At 43.0% G+C, this 23,876-nt stretch overlaps 1 protein-coding gene across 2 annotated transcripts in view; it reads left to right on the top strand.

Annotated features, from left to right (window-relative positions):
• The first annotated feature begins 1,706 nt into the window (after positions 1–1,706).
• Positions 1,707–23,876, top strand: part of LOC111981670 (neuronal vesicle trafficking-associated protein 2) — a 33,913-nt gene continuing 11,743 nt past the window's right edge. The window contains exons 1-3 of one of the 2 annotated variants that reach the window (XM_024013056.2): positions 1,707–1,913; positions 2,301–2,467; positions 13,343–13,459. In XM_024013056.2, the coding sequence (XP_023868824.1) occupies positions 2,339–2,467; positions 13,343–13,459 (246 nt within the window). In that variant the 5' untranslated portion in view covers positions 1,707–1,913; positions 2,301–2,338. The remainder of the gene's footprint in view (positions 1,914–2,300; positions 2,468–13,342; positions 13,460–23,876) is intronic. The other variant, XM_024013057.2, reaches the window with a different exon arrangement.

The following is a 23,876-nucleotide window of genomic DNA, read 5'->3' on the forward strand; positions in this document are numbered from 1 at the left end:
TACTGAAACGTTGATTAATGTGCACTGTCCCCTGTAAAAATAAAAATAAACTCAACTCAACTCAACTCAACCATGCATGTGCGTTTAGAAAAATTATGACATTGTCCAAAAAAAAGGGGGGGTGGGGAATTTGTACACCACATCAAGTGTCATTATTAAAAGAAACCTCTTTTTCAATTATACTTGTTTTCAATTGTACTTGTTTTCATACATATTTCCCATACTTTCTGTAATGATTCATGAAGTCTATTTAATTATTTTCAAAAGGCACATATATGGTTCTTGGATGCATCCACTGTTTATATCTACAGTACAACAAGTACACTGAGCGTACAAAACATTCAGAACACCTGCTCTTTCCATGACATAAACTCACTAGATTAATCCAGGTGAAAGCTATAATCCCTTATTGATGCCACTTGTTAAATCCACTTCAATCAGAGTAGATGAAGGGGAGGAGACAGGTTAAATAAGTATTTTTAAGCCTTGAGACAATTGAGACATGGATTGTGTARGTGTGCCATTCAGAGGGTGAACGGGCAAGTCAAACGATTTATATAAGTGCCTTTGAACGGGGTATGGTAGKAGGWGCCAGGCGCACCGGTTTGTGTCAAGAACTGCAACGCTGCTGGGTTTTTCCACGCTCAACAGTTTCCTGAATGTATCAAGAATGGTCCACCACCCAAAGGACATCCAGCCAAGTTGACACAACTGTGGGAAGTATTGGAGTCAACATGGGCCAGCATCCCTGTGGAATGCTTTGGACACCTTGTAGAGTCCARGCCCTGATGAATTGAGGCTATTCTGAGGGCAAAAGTTTGTTTCTCAAGGTAAGGGACAAATGGAGCTAGGGTTAGGGTTATGTTTGAGGTTAGCATTACAGCTGTAATAATAACGGCAAACCCTAACCCTAAAAGGGTATAGCAATGGCCCTACAGCTGTAATGCTAAGCACAAACCTAACTCTAACCATAACCCGCCCATAGGTCTCCCCCACCCCACCCCAGCTCCCAATTCCACCTTTTTTACTTGTTCATACAGTGGATTGATGGGATGGATGCATGTTTTCCTGTATATTTGCACCCTCTTGTGGTGTTTAGTGAAACAGATTTTGGTATTGATGGCCAGATTAAACAGGTGGAAAATACAGCCCTTTAATATAACGTACATWCAGACAGATAAAAACATAGGCTAACACTTTCAATGCACTAGATTTATATTTGATGATGGACAGATCATTGTCTTTCTCATCGGATTATCTTTTCCATTAATTGTGGCGCAGGGGCTATTGTAAATCGCTCTGGATAAGAGCGTCTGCTAAATGACTTAAATGTAATGTAAATGTATAGCTGGATATACAAAACAGATGGTTTGGGACGTGGACCTATCTTGACATTAAATAACTTTTGATGTCTCAAAACATGCGTCGAATTTGGACTTTGAAGTGCAATAATGTCCCTTTTTACGGTCTTGCACTTTAGTCCTTCTTTACCTAGCCTATATGGCCTCTAGTGGATAGACTATTATGCAGAGGGAAAGACACAGACACCGCACAGTTCTAACTTTAAGTCTCTAGGTGGCGATAAAGACTTTAAAAAAATACATCTGAATGCGGTTTGTGGTCCTTTTTAAGTCACGCATAACAAATGTYCGATTTCATTCAAAAATCCCTCTAGCGGCGCCAGATGCAAGCATAAAGTGAGGAGGCAGTGTTTGGAATTGGGTTCTGGGTTGCTTACGGAGCCCGCTAGTCTCTGCAGGGATCGGGCTGTCTAGTTTCCTGCATCAGCATCGCTGAGTTTTGATTGCAACTACGCCCGGTCTGCCTTCACGCATCTGCTCCTTGCATCCTGTCTTTGATATAACAAAACAGCAGACGAAGAAACGAAAAGGACTTATACAAGTGCGTCSATCGTAAGTAGATGTTTTTGTTTGAGATCTTTTGTTTTTGGCCGATAAGAATGGCGAAGTAGGCTAGGCTACTGCAGGTGCATCCCTATGCACAGTTAGCCTATGAACGAACATAGGATTTATTTTGACGCCTGCTCTATGGCGTTTGAAAATGGGATTTTCCACCTTTTTTTTTTTACCCCCAATATTTAATTTATCCAATATTTAGGAAATTAAAACGSGGTTTCAGAGCGTTTTATTAGACTGTAAAAAAGTATTATAAAGGTAAAGTTTAAATCCAATGAATGTAATGTCCAAAGAAAAAACACTGATTTGCSTGCTCAGTAGATGTTTTATTGTTTGATAAATTAGACATGTACAATTAACTAACAGTGTCTGTCATATTTACAGCATCTGCTTGAGAAGTGCACTATTTTCTATTGGTAAAGATGGTTAAACTGGGGAGTAATCTACAAGACAAAGGCGCTAAACCCGTCAGTGTGGAGGATGGCTTCCAAAACGTGCCGCTCATCACCCCTCTGGATGTCGGTAATCTCCAGTATGGAGCCCCAGACAAGGTAAAATGGACTGTCTCTCTGCTGAGATTTCCTCTGATTCACACACACTCCTTGATTTATGGCCAAAGCCATAACAAATAAAACAGCAAACCCATCTCTTTGTCATCTCAATTGCCCTGTTGCCTCCTTTGTTTAAAGCCCAGATTAAAGAAGCCCTTTTTGGTTTATAACTGGGATGCACATCATCCATTCTAGGAAACCAGCAAACATGTCATCCCTAATTTACTTTGACAAGGGGTTTTATTTTTGAACCAGACTGCTGCATCTTATTACACAGAATGATTAATGAATTGACTAAAGCCATATAACAGTTTAGACTATTACAGTTCCAGGACTGCCTCGCTGAACTGAATATGTTAATATGATTGATATGAGTGATGATAGTTCTACTAGTTTAATAATGCACATAATTTAATCTTACTTTGAAGTGATTTTCAATCAAAACAGCTCCATATGATCAAAGTAGTTAAAAAAAAAAAAATTCCATAGGAGTGAAGGACAGGTCCTTTGTTGTGTTATCACAAGGCCCACAGTACCTGCTGGAGTCATTTCATGCATGTTTTACTTCAGGAGTGAATGCTGATATGCTGAAATGATGCTCCTCTGTGATTTATTTGTCAGCTCCCAGCTTATCGTAAGGCTTGTGTTTTGGCTTATTTGATCAGCAGCACAGAAGAACCCATGGCCCCATGCAGGCCGAACCCGTCACTCTGTAGTAAACATTAAGGGAAGAACKCTGACACCTTTGCAGAGTGGRGCTTCAGCCCTTGTCTTGGATTCTGCTGTCTTAACCATGCCTGCCCGAGGAGGAATTGGAGCACCATCCAGGATTTTCAATGGGTTGATACATGTTTTTTTTTTTAAAGATATACCATGCAGAGGGTCAGATAAGTACATATTTTGTGGTTGTTTGGAGATGGAGTTGTTGAAGTGGACTAGGTGCCATGCCAGTAGATTTCCCCAAGGTGGTTGGATAAATAGAAAAATGTAAAGACTATTTGGCATACAGCCTTGGTAAATACCAAAGATTTTGTTTTTTAATGCGGAATTATTGACATTTGAAACAGTACAGTTAAGGCTCATTTCATGACGTGTTTACAGTGGTCCTGTGTTTGCTGAACAGGGCAAATTACATGGCTCAAGGAACACAAGGAAATCAGATGATTTGAATGGGCTACTTGGTTTGTCATCTTTGAATATATGAAGAGTAGACCTCACTAGCTCCTTTTATCCCTGGTTCTAACATGCAACCTTTGTCCTGATCTTGTCCACATTCTGATTGTGCCAACATTTTTAGACAAGTGTAGACAATCAAAAGATACATTGTGATCTGATTGTGATCAGATCATCCTGCCCACCTCCGGAGGTAGTCAGGCAGGCATTGTGTCTGGATATCTGGACAGTAGATGTCTAGATGGATCTGGACAGTAAAAACATTTTAATCATCATTATTCCAAACTCTAAAATCATTGACCTATGGCATCAATATGCGTCAAAATAAATATTATGAAAGAATGTCAAATAACTTGCATATAGGGAGGGATGCGGATAAGATGGCAAACATACAATGTTTAGACGCATGTCTGAAAATGTGGCCACAATCARAATGTGAACAAGATCAGGAKACATTTGAACCGGGTATAAATTAGGCTACAGTCTCCAGATTCCACTCAAAGAACGGTCATTCTTGCATCCAGTTCATCCCTGTCAGAGATTGAGAGGTGGTCCATGCAGGCTCTCAGAGCTCTGGGGTCAGTGGTGTGAGTAGAGTGGGCACAGGGCGGTTTCGTTGGGCTACASATAAGGCATAGCTGTGGGAACAGTTCACATTCTGCTTTACGCAGATTCTATTTTCACCCTCATGTAAAATGCCTCCCAAGCCTGAGGTGATGCTAGAGTACCATGTTTTCTCAGAGGTTCTTGGCTGTATGAAAATAATGTCCCTGTATTACCTTTAAACATTTCTCAGATGAATGTATAAAAATATGTTTGAAATAGATGAAAAGGAAAGTCAACCATTACTCCCCCTCTGAATATTAGAGAGAGGCCTGGTATAGAGGGTATTTACACATTGTACCTTCAAAAATAACARTGTGGGAGGAGTTGTCAGTGAGCTACAGATGCTTTTATCGTTCTAAACACTGCTGGCTGTGGGACCAGGGCTACTGGGCAGCAGTGAGACAAACGTGCCTGATAAACACAATCCTCAGTAGGCCAGTGCTGAGGGATTGGGGAGGAATTAGCCTTGATCCCATCTGGACGGCCGGGGATGCGCCTAAAGGGGCACCAATATCTTGATTGGATGGACAGTGATTTCAGGGAAACTAGCAGAGCTTGACTATAAATAGTTGACCTGCGGAGTGTAGTGGAGAGTGGTACATGCAGCACTTTGAATAAATCATTTTCTTAAGAATTCAGGCTCCAGGCCGGGCCTTTTTATTGCACTTCTTTCAAGAACAAGCTGCTGTTTGCCAAAGTGAACTGGATGACTTATCACTTGGCCCAGAGATCTGAGAGCCTGTTGGATGAGGGATTCCATGTTGTTACTTGTACAGTATAAATTAGTCAATATATAACTGCAGTGCTTTTTAGCAAAGCGAACACATCAAAACATCAACAAGACATATAGATATGTAAAGAGCGTATATTGGGGCTTTGTATCTTGGTTTCTTCCTTTGCGTTTCCATTTCACCTCATTACTCCTGGTAGCAGTGATTCATGTGGCATATGCTTCATGTGCATATGATTCATGTGCATTACAAGAAGTCATGGGATACGTCCAAATGGCAGTCTTCCTTATTGTTGCACTACTTTTGACCAAGGCCTATCCCTAAAAGTATTGCACCATTGAGAGCATCTTGACTGGACTGCTTCACCGCTTGGTATGCAACTGCTTGGCATCTGACTGCAAGGCGTACAGAGGGTAGTGCATACAGCCCAGTACATCATGGCCGAACACCCTGCATCCACGATCTCTATACCAGGCGGTATCAGGATACCAGCCACCCAAGTCATAGACTATCTCGCTGCTACCGCATGGCAAGCGTACCGTTGCACCAAGTCTGGAACCAACGGACCCTGAACAGCTTCTACCCCAAGCCATAAGACTGCTAATAGTTTGTTACATAGTCGGGCAGCTATTGGTTAACTCTGCATTGACCTTTTATTTATAATTTTTTTTACATTTTAACCCCTTTCTCCCAATTTTTGTGGTATCCAATCACTAGTAATTAACTATCTTGTCTCATCTCTACAACTCCGTACGGCTCGGGAGACGAAGACGAAAGTCACGCGTCCTCGAAGCACAAACCAACCAAGCCGCACTGCTTAACACAGCGCGCCTCCAACCGGAAGCCAGCCGCACCAATGTGTCGGAGGAAACACCGTGCACCTGTCCCCTTGGTTAGCACGCACTGCGCCCGCCCGCCACAGGAGGTGCTGGGAGCGCAGTAGACAAGGATATCCCTACCGGCAAACCCTCCCTAACCGGACGACGCTAGCCAATTGTGCGTCGCTCCACGGACCTCCGGGCGCGCCGGCTGCGACAGAGCCTGGGCGCGAACCCAGAGACTCGGTGGCGCAGCTGCACTGCGATGCAGTGCCCTAAACACTGCGCCACCCGGGAGGCCTGCATACGCTTTTTTGCACTACTTTTTTGACTCATCACATCAATGGGTTGCTCCTGCGAGGGCATGCAGCCGAAACGCTCGGTTTTTAAACTGTTCTATTGAACATGCCATACTAATAAAGGCATTTTAATATTATTATGAGGAGTCTTGGTCCTCCTTTCTTTTTGATGACCATTTACCCCTTTACCAAAGAGCACCTTCTGTCTACCAAAATGTACTTATGTGTACCTTAGTAGCGCTTCCTTCCTCTCTTTCTTGGGTTGATACACGCCTCAATGTTTTTTAAAGATATACCATGCAGGAGGTCAGATAGTATATTTGTGGTGTTTGAGATGGAGTTGTTGAAGTGGACTAGGTGCATGCCAGTAGATTTCCCCAAGGTGGTTGGATAAATCGAAAAATGTAAAGACTATTTGCATACAGCCTTGGTAAATACCAAAGATTTTTTTATGCGGAATTATTGACATTTGAAACAGTACAGTTAAGGCAAATTTCATGACGTGTTTACAGTGGTCCTGTGTTTGCTGAACAGGGCAAATTACATGGTTCAAGAAACACAAGGGAATCAGATGATTTGAATGGGCTACTTTGTTTGTCATCTTTGAATATATGAAGTGACGTCCACTAGCTCCTTTCTTATACCTGGTTCGAAATGCAACCTTTGTCCTGATTTGTCCACATTCTGATTGTGCCAACATTTTTAGACAAGTGGAGACAATCAAAATTACATACATGTGATCTGATTTTGTCAGTAGTCAGGCAGGCATTGTGTCTGGATATCCCGGGGCCAAGCTCCTTGCCATCCAGGACCTCTATACCAGCGGTATCAGAGGATGACCCAGCACCCAAGTCATAGCTATTCTCTCTCGACCGCATGCAAGCGGTACCGTTGCACCAAGTCTGGAACCAACAGGACCCTGAACAGCTTCTACCCCCCAAGCCATAAGACTGCTAAATGTTTGTTACATAGTCCGGGCAGCTATTGGTTAACCCTCTGCATTGACTTTTTTACACTAACTTTTTTTGACACATCACATACGCATCTGCTACTGTTTATTATCTATCCCGTTGCTTAGTCACTTTATCCCTACCTACAGTGTCTTCTGGAAGTAATCAGACCCCTTGACCTTTTCCACATTTTGTTAGGTTACAGCCTTATTCTAAAATTGATTAAGTTGTTTTTCCCCCCCTCATCGATCTACACACAATACCCCATTATGGCAAAGCAAAACCAGTTTTTTAGACATTTTTGCTAATGTATTAAAAAAAAGAAGAAAAAAAAAAGAAGACATTTTACATAAGTATTCAGACCCTTTATTCAGTTCTTTGTTGAAGCACCTTTGGCATCGATTACAGCCTCGAGACTTCTTGGGTATGACGCTACTGTACAAGCTTGGCACACCTGTATTTCTAATGTGTCCTGAACTTGTCCACATTATGATTGTGGCCACATTTTCAGACATGRGTCTTCTCTACAGATTCTCTCAAGCTCTGTCAGGTTGGATGGGGAACATTTCTGCATAGCTATTTTCAGGTTTCTCCAGAGATGTTCGATCGGGTTCAAGTCCGGGCTCTGGTTGGGCCACTCAAGGACATTCAGAGACTTGTCCCGAGGCCACTCCTGCATTGTCTTGGCTGTGTGCTTAGGGTTGTTGTCCTGTTGGAAAGTGAACCTTCACCCCGGTCTGAGGTCCTGAGCGCTCTGGAGCAGGTTTTCATCAAGGATCTCTCTGTGCTCCGCTCTGTTAGTCTTTGCCTCGATCCTGACTAGCCTCCCAGTCCCTCCCTCTGAAAAACATCCACACAGCATGATGCTGCCACCACCATGCTTCACCGTAGGGATGGTGCCAGGTTTCCCCCAAACGTGTGTGCTGCAGATGGTTATCCTTCTGGAAGGTTATCCCATCTCCACAGAGGAACTCTGAATCTCTGTCAGAGTGATCTCCCCCGATTGCTCAGTTTGACTGGGAAGCCAGCTTTAGGAAGAGTCTTGGTGGTTCCAAACTTCTTCTATTTAAGAATGATGAAGGCSACTGTGTTCTTGGGAACCTTCAATGCTGCAGAAACGTTTTGGTACCCTTCCCCAGATCTGTGCCTCAACACAATCCTGTCTCGGAGCTCTACGGACAATTCCTTTGACCTCATGGSTTCATTTTTGTTTTGACATGCACTGTCAACTGTGGGACCGTATATGGACATGTATGTGCCTTTTCCAAATCATGTCCAATCATTTGTTGTACATCTCAAAGATGATCAATGGAAACAGGATGCACCTGAGCTCAATTTTGAGTCTCATAGCAAAGGGTCTGAATACATCTGTAAAWAAGCAATTTTTTAATTAATAAAACAATGGGGGGAAAAAAGGTCTGAACCTGTTTTTTGCTTTGTCATTAGGGGCTGTTGTGTGTAGATTTAGAATAAGGCTGTAACGAGTGGTGATTTTAACATGTAAATATTGGTGGGGCAAATTTTTTTAAATAAAAGTGGGATGCATGCCAGCAAAGCTACTACARAACACAACACTAAACAATGCATTAATTGCACTATAACGGTGACTAACGGTTACATAAAACTGTCCCAACAGCAGACCAAACCTCTTACCACTGCTACATCTGGCTACCAGCGGAGCCTTGTCTYGCAGCAAAACAGTTAATTCAGCCTCATATACTGCCTTTAAAAAAAATATGGCTGACTTGCTTAATCAAATGTGGTTTCTAATGAGGGGATGACAATCGGATAAAAGGCAATCTGTAATTTCAATTAAGACATTAATGAGCGAGCTAGGACMGACGTAGTCAAWATAACWATTTGTTTAGCACTTTTGAAATGTACAGCGACAGAATTCAGAACATGGGCCGTTCTWAGTGTTCTCCCTGTACATCAAATGTACACCAAGTCAGAACCGTAGGATAAATAAAGGGGCATATAAGCAGACAATGAAAGCTCTTAAAATCTTTGATTACATTTCTCTAAAACAGGTTATAGGCTACACCAAGTCAGAACAGTAGGCAAAATTAAGAGGGGTAAATAGACCAAATTATTAGGGTGAGGCACATGGGCTACTAACATCTTACTACACAACACACTTAATATTACTTTCATAGCTAAAGTATACATATCCCCCTGGCATATTACATCATTTATGCAGCAGCATACAATACATTTTTGAACTCACCTTGTTGTGCTGCGCTCACTTGAACAGGAAGATGGGTGCAGCGGTCCTTCGTGMGCAAATTTTGTCATCAAAGTCTGGCATTCTCTGGATTTATGGTGCTTTCAAAACAACTGGGAACTTGAAAAAAAACAAGGTTGAATAATGATGTCGTTGATCTTCAGGTCATGGCTCTAGAAAGAGGCCGGATTTACAATTCTGAGTTGGATGACCGTTCAAAARGTATTTTCCGACTTCCCAGTTGTCTTGAACTTACTGAAGTCAAGTTTTCGCAGTTCCGAGTTAAGTTGTTTTGCGCACGGCACAAATCATGCTTCATTGACAGCGTGGCCAATGTTGAATGTTAATCATTTTAAACTTGAAAAGGAGCCCCTTAATCCCAGATTTGGAACCACACAGCCACTGTCACTGATTCCTTCCAAATCACTCATTGTTGAATTTGCGATTTCCAACTCGTTGTGTAATATTTATGTCCGATGGCCGTTGAGCACCGATGCGTTTTATCTATAATTTCTCTTCATTATTTCTCTTCATATGACAAGGATTAAAAAGGATTTGCCAGTAGATTGTCGACTTGATTCATGATGATGACTGCTAGCTAAGATTTTGAAAGTATGATGTTGACATGATCAGCCCAATCAAAGCTACTGTACATATAACGTGATTTAACATTTTATCTGTGGCCAATGACCCTGAGCCTTCTTGGATTGGCTCTTCTAATGTAACTCTATAGCAGCACCCAAGGGGCTCGAATTTTCGATGTCCCCCCTTAGACTTGGCGGTGACGTAGTATCCCTATGAGTGACAGAACACTGAGCCAATCACGGTGCAACGCTCCGTATTTTCTGCTGGCTTGCCCCACCACCACAGAAAGCACTGAGATTGTCTGAAACACTTGCATTTTGGAGCTGCCTTCCTCAAGAAAACAAAAAAAGAGACCGTGTTTGAATGCGGCTTTATTAACTCAATGATACAGTTGAAGTCGGAAGTTTACATACAGTTAGGTTGGAGTAATTAAAACTCGTTTTTCAATCACTCCACAAATTTCTTGTTAACAAACTATAGTTTTGGCAAGTCGGTTCTACTTTGTGCATGACACAAGTCATTTTTTCAACAACTGTTTACAGACAGATTATTTCATTTATAATTCACTGTATCACAATTCCAGTGGGTCAGAAGTTTACATACGCTAAGTTGACTGTGCCTTTAAAAAGCTTGGAAAATTCCAGAAAATGATGTCATGCTTTAGAAGCTTCTGATAGGCTAATTGACTTCTTTTGAGTCAATTGGAGGTGTATTTGTGGATGTATTTCAAGGCCTACCTTCAAACTCAGTTCCTCTTTGCTTGACATCATGGGAAAATCAAAAGAAATCAGCCAAGACCTCAAAAGAAATTGAAGACCTCCACAAGTCTGGTTCATCCTTGGGAGCAATTTCCAAATGCTTGAAGGTACCACGTTCATCTGTACAAACAATAGTACGCAAGTATAAACACCATGGGACCTTGCAGCCGACATACCGCTCAGGAAGGAGTCGCGTTCTGTCTCCTAGAGATGAACGTACTCTGGTGCGAAAAGTGCAAATCAATCCCAGAACAACAGCAAAGGACCRTATGAAGATGCTGGAGGAAACAAGTACAAAAGTATCTATATCCACAGTAAAACGAGTCCTATATCAACATAACCTGAAAGGGCGCTCAGCAAGGAAGAAGCCACTGCTCCAAAACCGCTATAAAAAAGCCAGACTATGGTTTGCAACTGCACACGGGGACAAAGATTGTACATTTTGGAGAAATGTCCTCTGGTATGATGAAACAAATATAGAACTGTTTGGCCATAATGACCATCGTTATGTTTGGAGGAAAAAGGGGGACGCTTGCAAGCCGAAGAACACCATCCCAACCATGAAGCACAGGAGTGGCAGTATCATGTTGTGGCGGTGCTTTGCTGCAGGAGGGACTGGTGCACTTCACAAAATAGATGGCACCATGAGGGAGGAAAGTTATGTGGCTATATTGAAGCAACATCTCAAGACAGGAAGTTAAAGCTTGGTCGCAAATGGGTCTTCCAAATGGACAATGACCCCAAGCATACTTCCAAAGTTGTGGCAAAATGGCTTAAGGACAACAAAGTCAAGGTATTGGAGTGGCCATCACAAAGCCCTGACCTCAATCCTATAGAAAATTTGTGGGCAGAACTGAAAGCATGTGTGAGCAAGGAGGCCTGAAAGAAATACAAGCTGAAATAAATCATTCTCTCTACTATTATTCTGACATTTCACATTTCTTAAAATAAAGTGGTGATCCTAACTGACCTGAGACAGGGAATTTTTACCAGGATTAAATGTCAGGAATTGTGAAACTGAGTTTAAATGTATTTGGCTAAGGTGTATGTAAACTTCCGACTTCAACTGTATATACTTAATTTACATTGTTTGCAAACTGATATGTGGCAGACATTAATGCCAAAATAACATGCAAAACAGGCAAGCCCACCCAAAAATATTTATACACTACTGGTCAAAAGTTTTAGAACACKTACTCATATGAGGGTTTTTCTTTATTTTTACTATTTTATACATTGTAGAATAGCATCAGCATCAACTTCCGGTAAACAGGCGAAGTGCTAGTACGCTCAACTGAAAGGGATACCGTTCATTTACAGTATACTAAAATGAACTAAAAGTATATAGAAGGTAGTATATATTCATTATGTATGCAGTATACAATGTGTTAGTATGGGTATTCGAACACAGCTCTTGTCTTTTTATGGGGCCCACGTCATAAGAACTATATTCAAATGTTTGTTGTTTTATTGTGTGTAGCAATGTCACAGAACATTTTAATTAATTGAGACAATAAAGCCTTTTCATTGTTAAAATAGGCCTATGATTTATTTATTTTTCTCCCCAAAATGAATACTCTTGCAAGTATTCAAATACTAACGTCCGTTTGGATATTTGAATAACCGTGCCCATCCTTTTATTATTAGCCATTTTGATCCATGTAAATCATAATGCAAATTACAGTCCCTTTTGATTATATGACTCAGGAGAAGCTCCTAGTACTTCCATTGACTAGAATTACCTACCTGGGGAAACTGCAGGTCCTCACCCGAGGGTAGCCTACACATTGCTTTTATCTATGAATGAGAAATGAAATGACAGTGGTAATGATAACAGGGTCTCTCAAATAATAAAGGGGCGCATGGAGAGAAAAATGGGTGCAGACAGCCTGGTAATTCAGGGGGAAAATTAAATGTCAAAGTGATCGGGAGGGAGTCGGAGGCTGTAATTGCAGTAGCCGAGTCTCTTCTTGGAGACTTCAGGATAATATAATGCCATTCATTCCAGATTGTGAGGTGGAGAGAGGAGCTACCAGGGGTTTGTGGAAGGCGCAATTATTTTGGAAATGTATTCCTTGATCCATCATTACTGGAAGTGCAGTTCCTGTGATTTTTTTTTGTCAAGTTAGAGAGGTTCAGGTGAATAGTGTCTAATAGCTGAGAGAAACAGTACAGTGACCTGTAGAAGTGATAAGGAACCGGCAGTACAAACTGCTGAATTCATCAGTCATTTACCGCATAGTACTTTCTGCCGACACCTTAGGTGTGACATTCATACAAGCAGCTAAATGAGCCTCACACTTGCACATTTTGTATCTCTCTCTCTCTCCCCCCCCTCTGTATTTTGACTGCAATTCTGAGGCAATTTCAGTGAAGAATAGCAGAGTGACATTACTAGGACAGACCTCTGCTTAACCAGCTCTCTGTTCTTCTACATCATGTTAAAAGAGAGTTGATTGGTTCTGATTGGCGGGCATCATACGGGACAGTGCCTAAAATAGCCACCCCCTGACAGTTGCTTGGCAGAGGTTTTAGTTTTTCTCTCTGCCTTTGCCCTTTTTATATATATATATATATATATATATATATATATATATATAAACACAGTGATGATGTAACAGTAAGACTTTGGTATGATGGCTTATGGCTGTGTCTAACTGAAGTTCAGCCAACCCATTAGTGATAATGTGCTGTGTCACTGTAACCGACTATTGGTGTCCTCTCCCTGCAGGTGGTGGTGAAGACACGGACTGAGTACCAAACGGACCAGAAGAAAACCAAGCTGAAGGTGCCCAAGGTGGAGGAGTTCACCATCAGCTTCACTGATGGAGTATCAGAGAGAATCAAGGTACTAGGAAAGTTTATTTCTTAATTCACTGAGACATACCAACTATTCCCTCAGCGCTAAGATGTGCTAAACAGCTACGTTGTTGCCGGAGGAGGCTGGTGGGAGGAGCTATAGGAGGATGGGCTCGTTGTAATGGCTGGAATGGAATTCATGGAACGGCATCCAACACGTCAACCATATGGAAACCACATGTTTGACTCAGTTCCATGAATTCCATTCCAGCCATTACAATGAGCCCATCCTCCTATAGCTCCTCCCACCAGCCCCCCCTGGTTGRGGCTAGCGTTTTCAGTATTATAATTTTTGGGAAAGCGTCAACTTCATTGGATCCGGATGTTAGTTTAATTTCTTAGGTGCTCTACGGGAAACAAAATGGTAATGTGGTTGTCYTGGTAACCAGACCTCATGCATAAACTCATGAGAATCTCTAATACTTGAGCTAGCAAGCTTGTACTGAATGCCTGTATGAATATTACAGTGTGCGATCCACAGCACCTGAGTAAATTCTGGCTGTGTCGTCTGAATTTCTCACATTATTTACATACAAATTAGATATCCAGGATGATATTCAAACCAAGATGCACTACTATCTTACCCAGAGCAGCTCTGTCTCGAACAGTGAGTGGAGACCCAGAGCATAGAGTGAAATGGATTGACCTCATCCGTAATTTAACACACCCTCTGCTTTGATGAGTGTCAATAGCAGTGGTCATTGTCCCCTCCACACCTCAAATCAAAGAGCTGCAATTCCTTATACAGTCGATGAGAGTGAGGGCTATAACCATTTGGTACTGTTACATTTTGATGGAAGAGCGGTTTCTGCAGAGTGTTTGACTATAATTCATGTGAGATGGAGGAAGAGCAGAGAGAGGGGAAGTTTGGCTTTGCCGTTAAAYGTCATTTGAGGAGCCAGCAGAGAGGAGAGAGAATAAGATATTCAACACAAACAGAGGCTGTGAAGCTTGTCTGAGTGGGGTTGCGACTGACTGAGAGGCGGATATCTTCTGCCTTGCTCCCTCCGTGGCAGAGTGGAGAGGCTTGATCGACCATGCCTGGCCTTCCCTCCCACACCGGCAGATGAGACGGAGACATATGACCCGGAAACAAGGAGGGCCCTCCCTTGCAGACTGCAAGGRGCAGTGAGCTATCAACTTCTGTTGGGTGGAAGGGAATTCAGATTAGACTTTTTTTTTTACCCAGCCTGATTTGTGCGCTGTAGGGACTTTTGGGGAGGCTGCCTGGCTTGCGTGACTGATGGACCTGGCCCAGCGCTGACTGAGGAGAGAAAGACGGATCTGTGTAGAAAGCTCGCACATCCCCTCTCCAAAGCCGTGCAGATTGTGTTGATGGATGAAGTTCTCCGTGCGATTGCTCCCTGATGAGTGCGGCCAAATTCCCCCTAGTTACTTTATCCGGGAAACAGGGGAGGAACGTTCTCCCTCATTAAACACACAAAACAAATGAAGACGGAGGTCTCTTGGTATCTGATGCAGCAAAGCGGAACATATTAACATATCATGRTGAAATAAAAGGGGGAATTAGAAGGACTCAATTAAAGTGGGGAGGCGGATTGAGGGATGGATGGATGAGTGGGTGGATGGATGGATAGGTGGACGGGGTTTAAGCCGGCTGCTGGGGCTCGGAGGGCAGGTTATGGCTCTCTCTTTCCTTTCCAGGCAGGGTGTTTGACACACACAACCTGCCAAGTAGAGCACGCAGCAGCAGCCACGTCCAGAGTCCTTCCCACACCATACAACCAGAGAGACTCATCCAAAGCAATTATCCTATAATTATCTTCTGAGGAAATCTAAATCTGAGGATAAAAAGGCCTGTCGCAAGTAATGCTCCACTCCACCCAAGTGTTAGTGTTCTAACAGGTTGGAGATCACGGATGTTCTACAAACAGCCATGTGACCTACACAGTTGTTTCAGTTGGATGAGTAATGCTGCCATACAGAATGTTCAGTGTGTGATTATTTTGTGCTAGTCATTTTTTGTTAGGCACGCACACATGCGCGCGCACAACGGAAAATTGGTTCATCTGTAACAATAGCTAGGCTCTCCCCATGTGCACATGAGGAGAGAGAAAATGACGTGAAAGTGCAGAGATCTGAGCTGAGATGCCTCTCTCTCTGTCAAGGGACTCGTCCTCTAGAGAAGCAGGCAGGCTGCAGAATGAGAATGAGGGACAGGCGCTGGCTGGGTGTCTCGGCTTGCAGAGAAATCTCCACATATTCAACAATACTGCTGGTTTAGACCCCGATGCTGTTTTATCAGTGGACACCGAGAGAGATGGAGTAGAGAGTCGGGATACAATGCGAAGCGGCGCAATTTTTAAAAACTGTTTGTGTGGGTGTTCTCTTTATTAAGAGACAACGTACACTCACCGGTCAGTTTATTAGGTACACTCATCTAGTACCGGGTCGTACACTCCTTTGCCTCCAGAACAGCCTGAATTCTTTGGCATGTGTTCTACAAGGGGTTGGAAACGTTCGTTGCTCAATTGGTATCAAGGGACCTAACGTGTGTCAGGAAAACATTCCCCACACCATTACACCACCGCCACCAGCCTGTACCGTTGACACCAGGCAGGATGGGTCCATGGACTCATGCTGCTCATGCCAAATCCTGACTCTGCCATCAGCATGATGCAACAGGAACCGGGATACGTCGGACTAGGCAATGTTTTCCCACTCCTCAATTGCCCTAGTGTTGGTGATCGCATGTCCACTGGAGCTGCTTCTTCTTGTTTTTAGTTTATAGGAGTGGAACCCGGTGTGGTCGTCTGCTGCAATATCCCATCCATGAAAAGGATTGGCGAGTTGTGCGTTCCGAGATGCCGTTCTGCACACCACTGTTGTGCTGCTCTGTTATTTGTCTGTTTGTGGCCCGCCTGTTAGCTTGCACAATTCTTGCCATTCTCCTTCGACCTCTCTCATCAACAAGCTGTTTCCGCCCACAGGACTGCTGCTGACTGGATGTTTTTAGTTTGTCGCACCATTCTTGGTAAACCCTAGACACTGTCGTGCGTGAAAAGCGCCTGAGTTACTGGATCCGGCACGCCTGACACTGACGACGATACCACGCTCAAGGTCGCTTAGGTCACTTGTTTTGCTAATTCTAACTGAATGCCTTGATGTTTGTCTGCRTGCTTTTATATAGCAAGTCACGGCCACGTAACTCAACGTGGTGGTGGACCTAATTAACTGCCCAGTGAGTGTATGTTTTGGATTGTGAGACATCACATTGGTTTACATGGATTCTCTGTGGAACTCTAAATATGTTACAAAGAAACATATCATTTTAATGTAGAGAGGCTGTTACATACGCCTCTTGGAGGGAACGCAACTCCCTGCTACAACTCAACTCCCCGGGGAGTGAAAAAAGGTATGTGATTATAGGTGCGGGTAAGGATGACAGAGAATATTACAGTTTACAGGGAATTTATTCTTCCTTCACATGGTAAGGTGGGGAAAAGGGGCTGGACGGAACCAAAGCAAAGAAAGTAAAAGTTCCTCTCCTACCTACCCACTGGTTACCTATTCTTAGCATAACCTGGCGCGCTAACCAAAATACAGGAGGTGGTCCGCCCAGGGCTTACCTAGTGTGCATAGACATYGTAAATACTACGGGTATATGTATGCTAGCAGTCCTCTTGCCTAAACACTCCCAAGGTGCCTTCCCCAGGAACAAATTAAACAAAATAATTCACCAAACTTAGTGAACAATTTGAATAAACCAAAAACACTAGGTACTATGGTATACCTCTACAGGAGRGGCTACAAACCACTTTCAACAAATGTACCAGACCAACACAGGACATACAAAGAAGCTCTCTCTCCTAACAAAGGAACACTGGCTTTTCAAGCTGCAGAAGGAGTCGGTAATTGCAGACAGCTGTATCCCCTGACGAGAGGGTGGGGTCAGAGCTCCAATTAGTGATGGGCTGATCAATCAGCTGCTTTGGAATCCAGGAAGCCATTTCCTGAAATACGCACATACATATACACAAACTCACAACAKCACAGACACTGGGGAATGTAAACAGAGGCTATTCTCCCTGTATTCAGACAGCACTTCAGACTGACAATAAATAATGCACTAGCTCACAGCATCCCCAACGAGCATATTTACTTTAAAGCTCTGCCACACAACTGAGGCATGTCAATGGCCAGTATGGATCAGCCTTTGATACAGTCAGTCCTCCAGTCAGTAGCTGTGTTGTGGCCTCTGGCCAGCGGCAACCACCAGTCCTCTACAATTCTGTCAGTCTGTCACTTGCGCCGTAGGAGGGCTGCAGACCAGCGAGTAAATACAAACACTCACCCTCTGACCCACCCACCCTGGAGCCATGGAAACACTGCCAGGTCCTAGTGGTAGCCAATTAGAGACACCTTCATGGTGAACGCTGGCCATTGATTGGATCAACATGGCATTGCATGGGTAGGTTCAACTTTTAATGGTTATGGCATGAGTGGATAGGAGGCATTGTTTGATAGCTAAGATTGAGCATGTGGAGAAAGTGTTACAATGAATTGCTTTCCCCATTTATTGCCACTCACACATACAAACAGGCTACAGATGGGAAATYCGATATGCTAATTTATGACTGCTATTCACTGTTCCATTGGACKAAAAAGAACAACAAAAGACGGTTAGTAGCGTGTGCGTCAAAGGGYCATTTTCTTTTTGTGATTTGTCATTTCAAAAAGGACAGCGTATTTGAGGTGCCATGGGGGACAAGGGCTTTTGTGTGAACAATGCCGGAGATGATTTATAGAGCCAGATGGCTTTTTCTCTGTTCTAACGCTGATTAATCCCACCTCTCAGCTGCCTCCAATACCTCACAATCATTACATCTGAATATAGAGCTAATATTAAATCCAATGAACTTTGTCCCTAATGATTACACATTCTGTATAAAGTTTCAGGAGGAGTTCAATTATCCGTCAACTACCAGGTTTACTTTCTGTAATCTGATTTTCACTCCCTACAGAAGTGATTGGAACATTTGATCTGCCATGATGTGGGAATAGAAAGATGCTCACATTGAGGAGGTAGCATAAAGGTATCTTATTTGMGATCCAAGCAGTCCATGTCAGGGATGCTGTGGTTTGTTTCTGGTTAGTGTGACTGACACTTTCCATAAGTACTGTGCATGTTGTGCGGCCATGATGAAAACAGTGGGACTCTCATTGACTGCTGTGCTCTGTCAGAGCTCTGTCCTCCATCAGACTACGGCATTTGGGGCCCCGGGGCACCTACCTTCAGGGGGCCTCCATTCCTGTCCTGCCAAGGTGAGCTTGGGGATCAATTAGTGGCTCCAGATACAGAACAGGTTTTGTTTTTCTCTCTCTCGCCTCCCCAATTCTCTCTGTGTGTGTTATTACTGTATGACACTTGCTGGGCTCTCTCTCTCTCTAGATTTATATCTGTTCATCTTTTTCCTCTACTCTCTCTACTCTTTCTCTCTGTACTGTACATCATTACATTTCGGCCAACTAGCCTGAGGATCCCTTGGCACCGTGGCGGTGGAGCCACTGCCCAGGAGGACCAGRCTTGTTGTTGTGCCGCCGATGATGCTCTCAGATAGTGACTCAGTGGAGTAGGCATTAGGTACTATAAACTAAGCACTAGGTAGCACACAGCCAGGCAGGCAGGGTCCACATAGGGTCATGTGGAACTCTCCTCATCAAGTTGCTCCTCCTCTCCCTACATCTAGCACATAAGAGGTGTGTTTGAGACGCTGGAGACTGAGTGACCCGAAGATACTAATGTCTAAGGGATGTAAAGAGGAGGTTTGAGGACTGTTTAGTTGTTCTTTACCAAGCCCAGGGGGTGTTGTCGGGTAGATTTCCCGAACACATCAGCAATAATATCTCCTCTTTCTCCTCAGCAACTTTGTGTCTCTGACATGCTTATTAGCAAATCCAATTTGTTTTGTTTGCATATCCTCTGAACCTCGTTAGTGGTGTGTTTACTCAGAACAGGTAGATGGCCAGGATTCCACTCATTTAATCGCAAAAAAAATAAAAAATGAGTGAGTGCGTGCTCTGCTGTCAAAGAATATGGGGCTCAGCTCCGGTCACTGATGTTTACTCCAAGTCCTCTTCTTTGTGCATGCGTGTATTCATAGAACGCCACTACAGTAAGTCTTCCGAGTGTTGTCCCTAATAAAAATMTAGACTGTGTCCCTAAGTTCATAATCTTGAGCCAGGGACTGTCTTTATTAGACATGGCAGTGTGTTCTTTCACACCCTTGAAGTTCTATCTCCTGAGAGACCTGTCCTAATTGGGAAACATTAACATAATGAGAAATGAACTCATACTGAACATGACACTGCCACTTATCCATTAGAGAAGGGAAGCATTCTATTGGTATTTGTGTGTAAGCGTTATTGTGTGTTGATCATTATACACATACAATCAGGTCCATAATTATTGGCACCCTTGATAAAGATGACAAAAAAAAACTATAAAATAAATAATACAAATACTGAGCTATATTGTATGCTCGGAAAATTGGGAAATTATATTATTTTATACTTTTAGAATAGAGAAAGAGATTTAGTTTAACAAGTAATACAAAAAAAAATCGAAAAAAGATGGGGGTTATTGTCACCCGTTTTCAATACTCTAGCATCCTCCCCTAGCGAGGATAACGACACTGCCTTTTTCTAAGAATGTTTTATGACATCGGAGAACAGGACCAGTAGATGCAAGTTATGAGGTACTTTTCTGCAGATTCTTCTCTTTTTCAACGGCAAACCCACCACTGGTGTGTGTGGCCAAACAGCTCTATTTTCATCTGATCATCTGATCATAGCACTGCCTTGGATTGGAAGCGGTGCTGTGGTCAGATGACATGAAATTAGAGCTCTTTGGCCACGCACACCAGTGGTGGGTTTGGTATTGAAAAACAGAAGCACATGCAGAAAAGTAACTCATACCTACGGTAAAATATTATGGTGGACCTTTAATGTTATGGGGCTATTTTGCTTACACTCGTCCTGGGGCCGGGCCCTTAAGGTCAATGGCATCATGAACTTTACCAAGTACCTGGACATTTTAGCCCAAAACCTGGTTGCCTCTGCTAGGASGCTGAAACTTGGCCGCAAGTGGATCTCCCAGCAAAACAATAACCGCAAGCACTAATCAAATCTACAAAAGAATCATTTTGCAACGACCATCTCAGTCTCCGGAGTTGAACCCCATTGAAAACCTGTGGTTTGAATTGAAGAGGGCAGTCCATAAYAGCAGATGAAGTATATCGAGGATCTGGAAAGTGTCTGTATGGAGGCGTGGTCTAAGATCCCTCCCAATGTGTTTCCCAACTCGTAAAACAATTTAGAAGAAGCTCAGTGTCGTTATCCTCGCAAGGGGAGGGTGCTGGAGTATTTACATGTTAAACAACATCTCTTTCTCTGAGCAATTGTATGAGTATAAAATAATAATTTCCACATTTCTTGGAGCATACATTATAGCTCAGTATTTGTATACTTTTTTGTATACAGACTTTTTTGCTCATCTTTATTAAGGGTGCCAATAATTATGGACCCGACTGTCGGTATCATAATTGTCATAATGATTGTACTGTACAGATATCTGATTTTGTTGCATTGAAGATGCTGCTGTTTAGAGCTGTCTCGAGAGGCAGATGACATCTCAACAACAGCCAATCTGTTTGTGGTTGTTCTAGACATTGTTACCTCCACAGGATAATCAACCCGCATGGGGACATCCATTCTCCCGTGGCATGTCTCCTGTGCGACACTCCTCCCTTCGCTTCCTCAGCTACTACAGTACCATGCCCTAGATGGGTATTCCCCTGCAGGTTGCCATGTTGCTCACTCCTCTGAAACCATTTCATAAGAGCATTAGCAGGAAATCTAAGATGATTACATCCAAGGGGGAAAAAAGACAGTTGTAGTTCCCTCAGTCTTACAAAGCTCCCTCCATTTTAAGAAGTCTTAGACTCAGAGATACCGTTATCTGGTCATTGTCGTGAAAATGGCAGACGAAGATGATTTTCTTCGTGTTATTTATCTTACAACAGAAGGAAATGGTTTATTTTCTATGCCTGGCTCTGTATTGAGCATCGGCTTCAGCAGAATACGAATATGAAGCACAGACAATGGGTCTTCATTCCTCAATCAGGGACCTATTGATTTACTTATGACTTATCTTCCCATTGTTCTGTCAGCACCACCTGGTGCTAGAGGAAGAAGACCAGATTCTCTCTACCTCTCTCTAGCTTTCTCTCTGCCTCTCACTATCTCTCCCCCTGGAGCGACTGTAAGAGTTTTTGCTCTAACATATGGCTGGAAAAGTGGTCTTGCTGTGAGGGTGGCATTCTAACAGCATACGGGAAGGAGACTGGAATTACAAGGCTGGGCGAGCGTTAGGAAGGAAAGGGAAGATAAAACTGACACTTATATAGCAAAACCATATGTCTGATGGTGACAGAAATGGTGCCGAAGAAACATAGCAGCCATATGCTGACATTTCCCCCTGCATTCAGGAACCTACAATAAATCAAGATTTGAACAGCAACCTATTACACAAAAGCCACAGAAGATTCAGTAAACTGCTGAACAACATGTGGGAGAGGAGATTAGAGGGTGATGACGAAGGGAGTGAGAAAATGAAAACAAGCAGTTGTTGTGGGGGGGGGGGTTGGTTAACGAGTCGTTGAGATGTCCAGCCATCCACAGTATGGGCTCAGCTCAGGGAGAGCGACACAATCACGTCTGACTCTTTAATCTGTTTGGATTGTCTTTTTGTTTCCTCAACGTCCTCCATGGCCAGCTGAAGAACACACCCTCTCTGTACTGTACCACTCTGACTGTGTTGTTACTGTAGCACCATAACACATCCACCCTGCTGCACTCCAGGGATGTTTAGCCAGTGAATAAATCCCACTGCTGCCGGGGGATTATGAGCCTCCGTCTATATGGATTATACTGACGTCAGATTATAACGCCAGCAACAACAGCAGTAGAAACATCAACCTTGAGCCTCAGCAGCAGGGCAGAGTAATAAACTAACATCCAGGCAGAGAAACAGTGCTGGCATAGGAGAGGCGAGCAGATGGTCTAATGTCTCGCCTATGTCTGTCTGCACTAACTAGACTAGAGCTGCAATGTTCGGGGCAAAATTGACCTKATTTGATGACGTCCCTCCCTGACCTCATTGAAGAGTTAAGTGCTAAGGGAATGTTCATGTAGGCCCAACATTTGGCACAAGGACAAATYCACTTTGGCATTGCCACTAGCGGGAAAAAGCTTTAGAAAATGAAACCGTGTGTATTGAATCAAAATACAGATCAAAACAAACAGTGTCATGGCGGTTCAGATACCAGACCTCTGACTATCCCAGTGAAATAATGCCAGCACTTCAAATGGGCCAATTTGATGGCACAGGGTCATCTGTCACTGCACACCAATGTAATCCCCATTACAGTCCAAGCAAGTCCAGGCAAAATAGAGGTCATCCTATTCTCAACTAACCCAGTGCCAGCGTGGAGCACACATCTGACAATAACCACATGAAAAAATACTACAGTTTACTAAAGAATACTACAGTACTTCCTACAGAATTCTGTAGAATAATTAAGTGATAATGCCCGAGAAGCCGGTGTTTGGAGGATATATTGGCACGGGTGTTGTTAGGCCCGAGACGAAGTCAACCTTTTTATACAACAGGTTACCAACATATTCAAATAATGATTGACATATTTTCATAAAAACATGATATTTATTAATTTATTCATACTTTTTTTTCATACTTTTTTTAATTTATTTTTTATTCATACTCCTGACACATCTAGGGTTGCTACCCAACCCGGCTGGTCGTTCGTTATATCGGTTCGGTTGCCAGAGAAGCGACCCAGTCGTTCTGTATCTAGGGACGCGGCTCCGTCTTTCGTTCTAAATGTTCCATTGCCATACTGGCTGGCAACGTTCTTATCCCTTGCTTGCTAGCTAGCCAACTACGGCTAACTTACAGTCACATCAAACATTGCAGCCAGATTAACAGCAAAGTAGCTGCATTTGCGTTTGTTTAAGCTGTATTCTAGTGACATTTATTTGGATACATCCATAACAATGAGCTAATGATGTGTGATTTCGCCTGGCGCAGAAAATGTGCTCATTCGTCAGGACACTGTTGTTCAGAGGAGCTAGCCAACAACACAGCTAACACAATCACTTCAAACTGAAGCTGGAAAGACTGCAAACTAGCTGCACTTCATTCTGTTTACCTGTTTTCTATTGATAGTTCTTTGTATATATCCATAAAAATTATGCTGATTTCATGATTTCGACTGGCTGAGAAAAGCTGCTTGCTTATTGGTCTCATCCCAACTCCTGACTCATTCATTACTATGGGACAGCTGGAGATCGAATTTGAATATTGA

This window comes from Salvelinus sp. IW2-2015, linkage group LG20 (assembly GCF_002910315.2).
Source record: "Salvelinus sp. IW2-2015 linkage group LG20, ASM291031v2, whole genome shotgun sequence".
NCBI classification, from domain to species: domain Eukaryota; kingdom Metazoa; phylum Chordata; class Actinopteri; order Salmoniformes; family Salmonidae; genus Salvelinus; species Salvelinus sp. IW2-2015.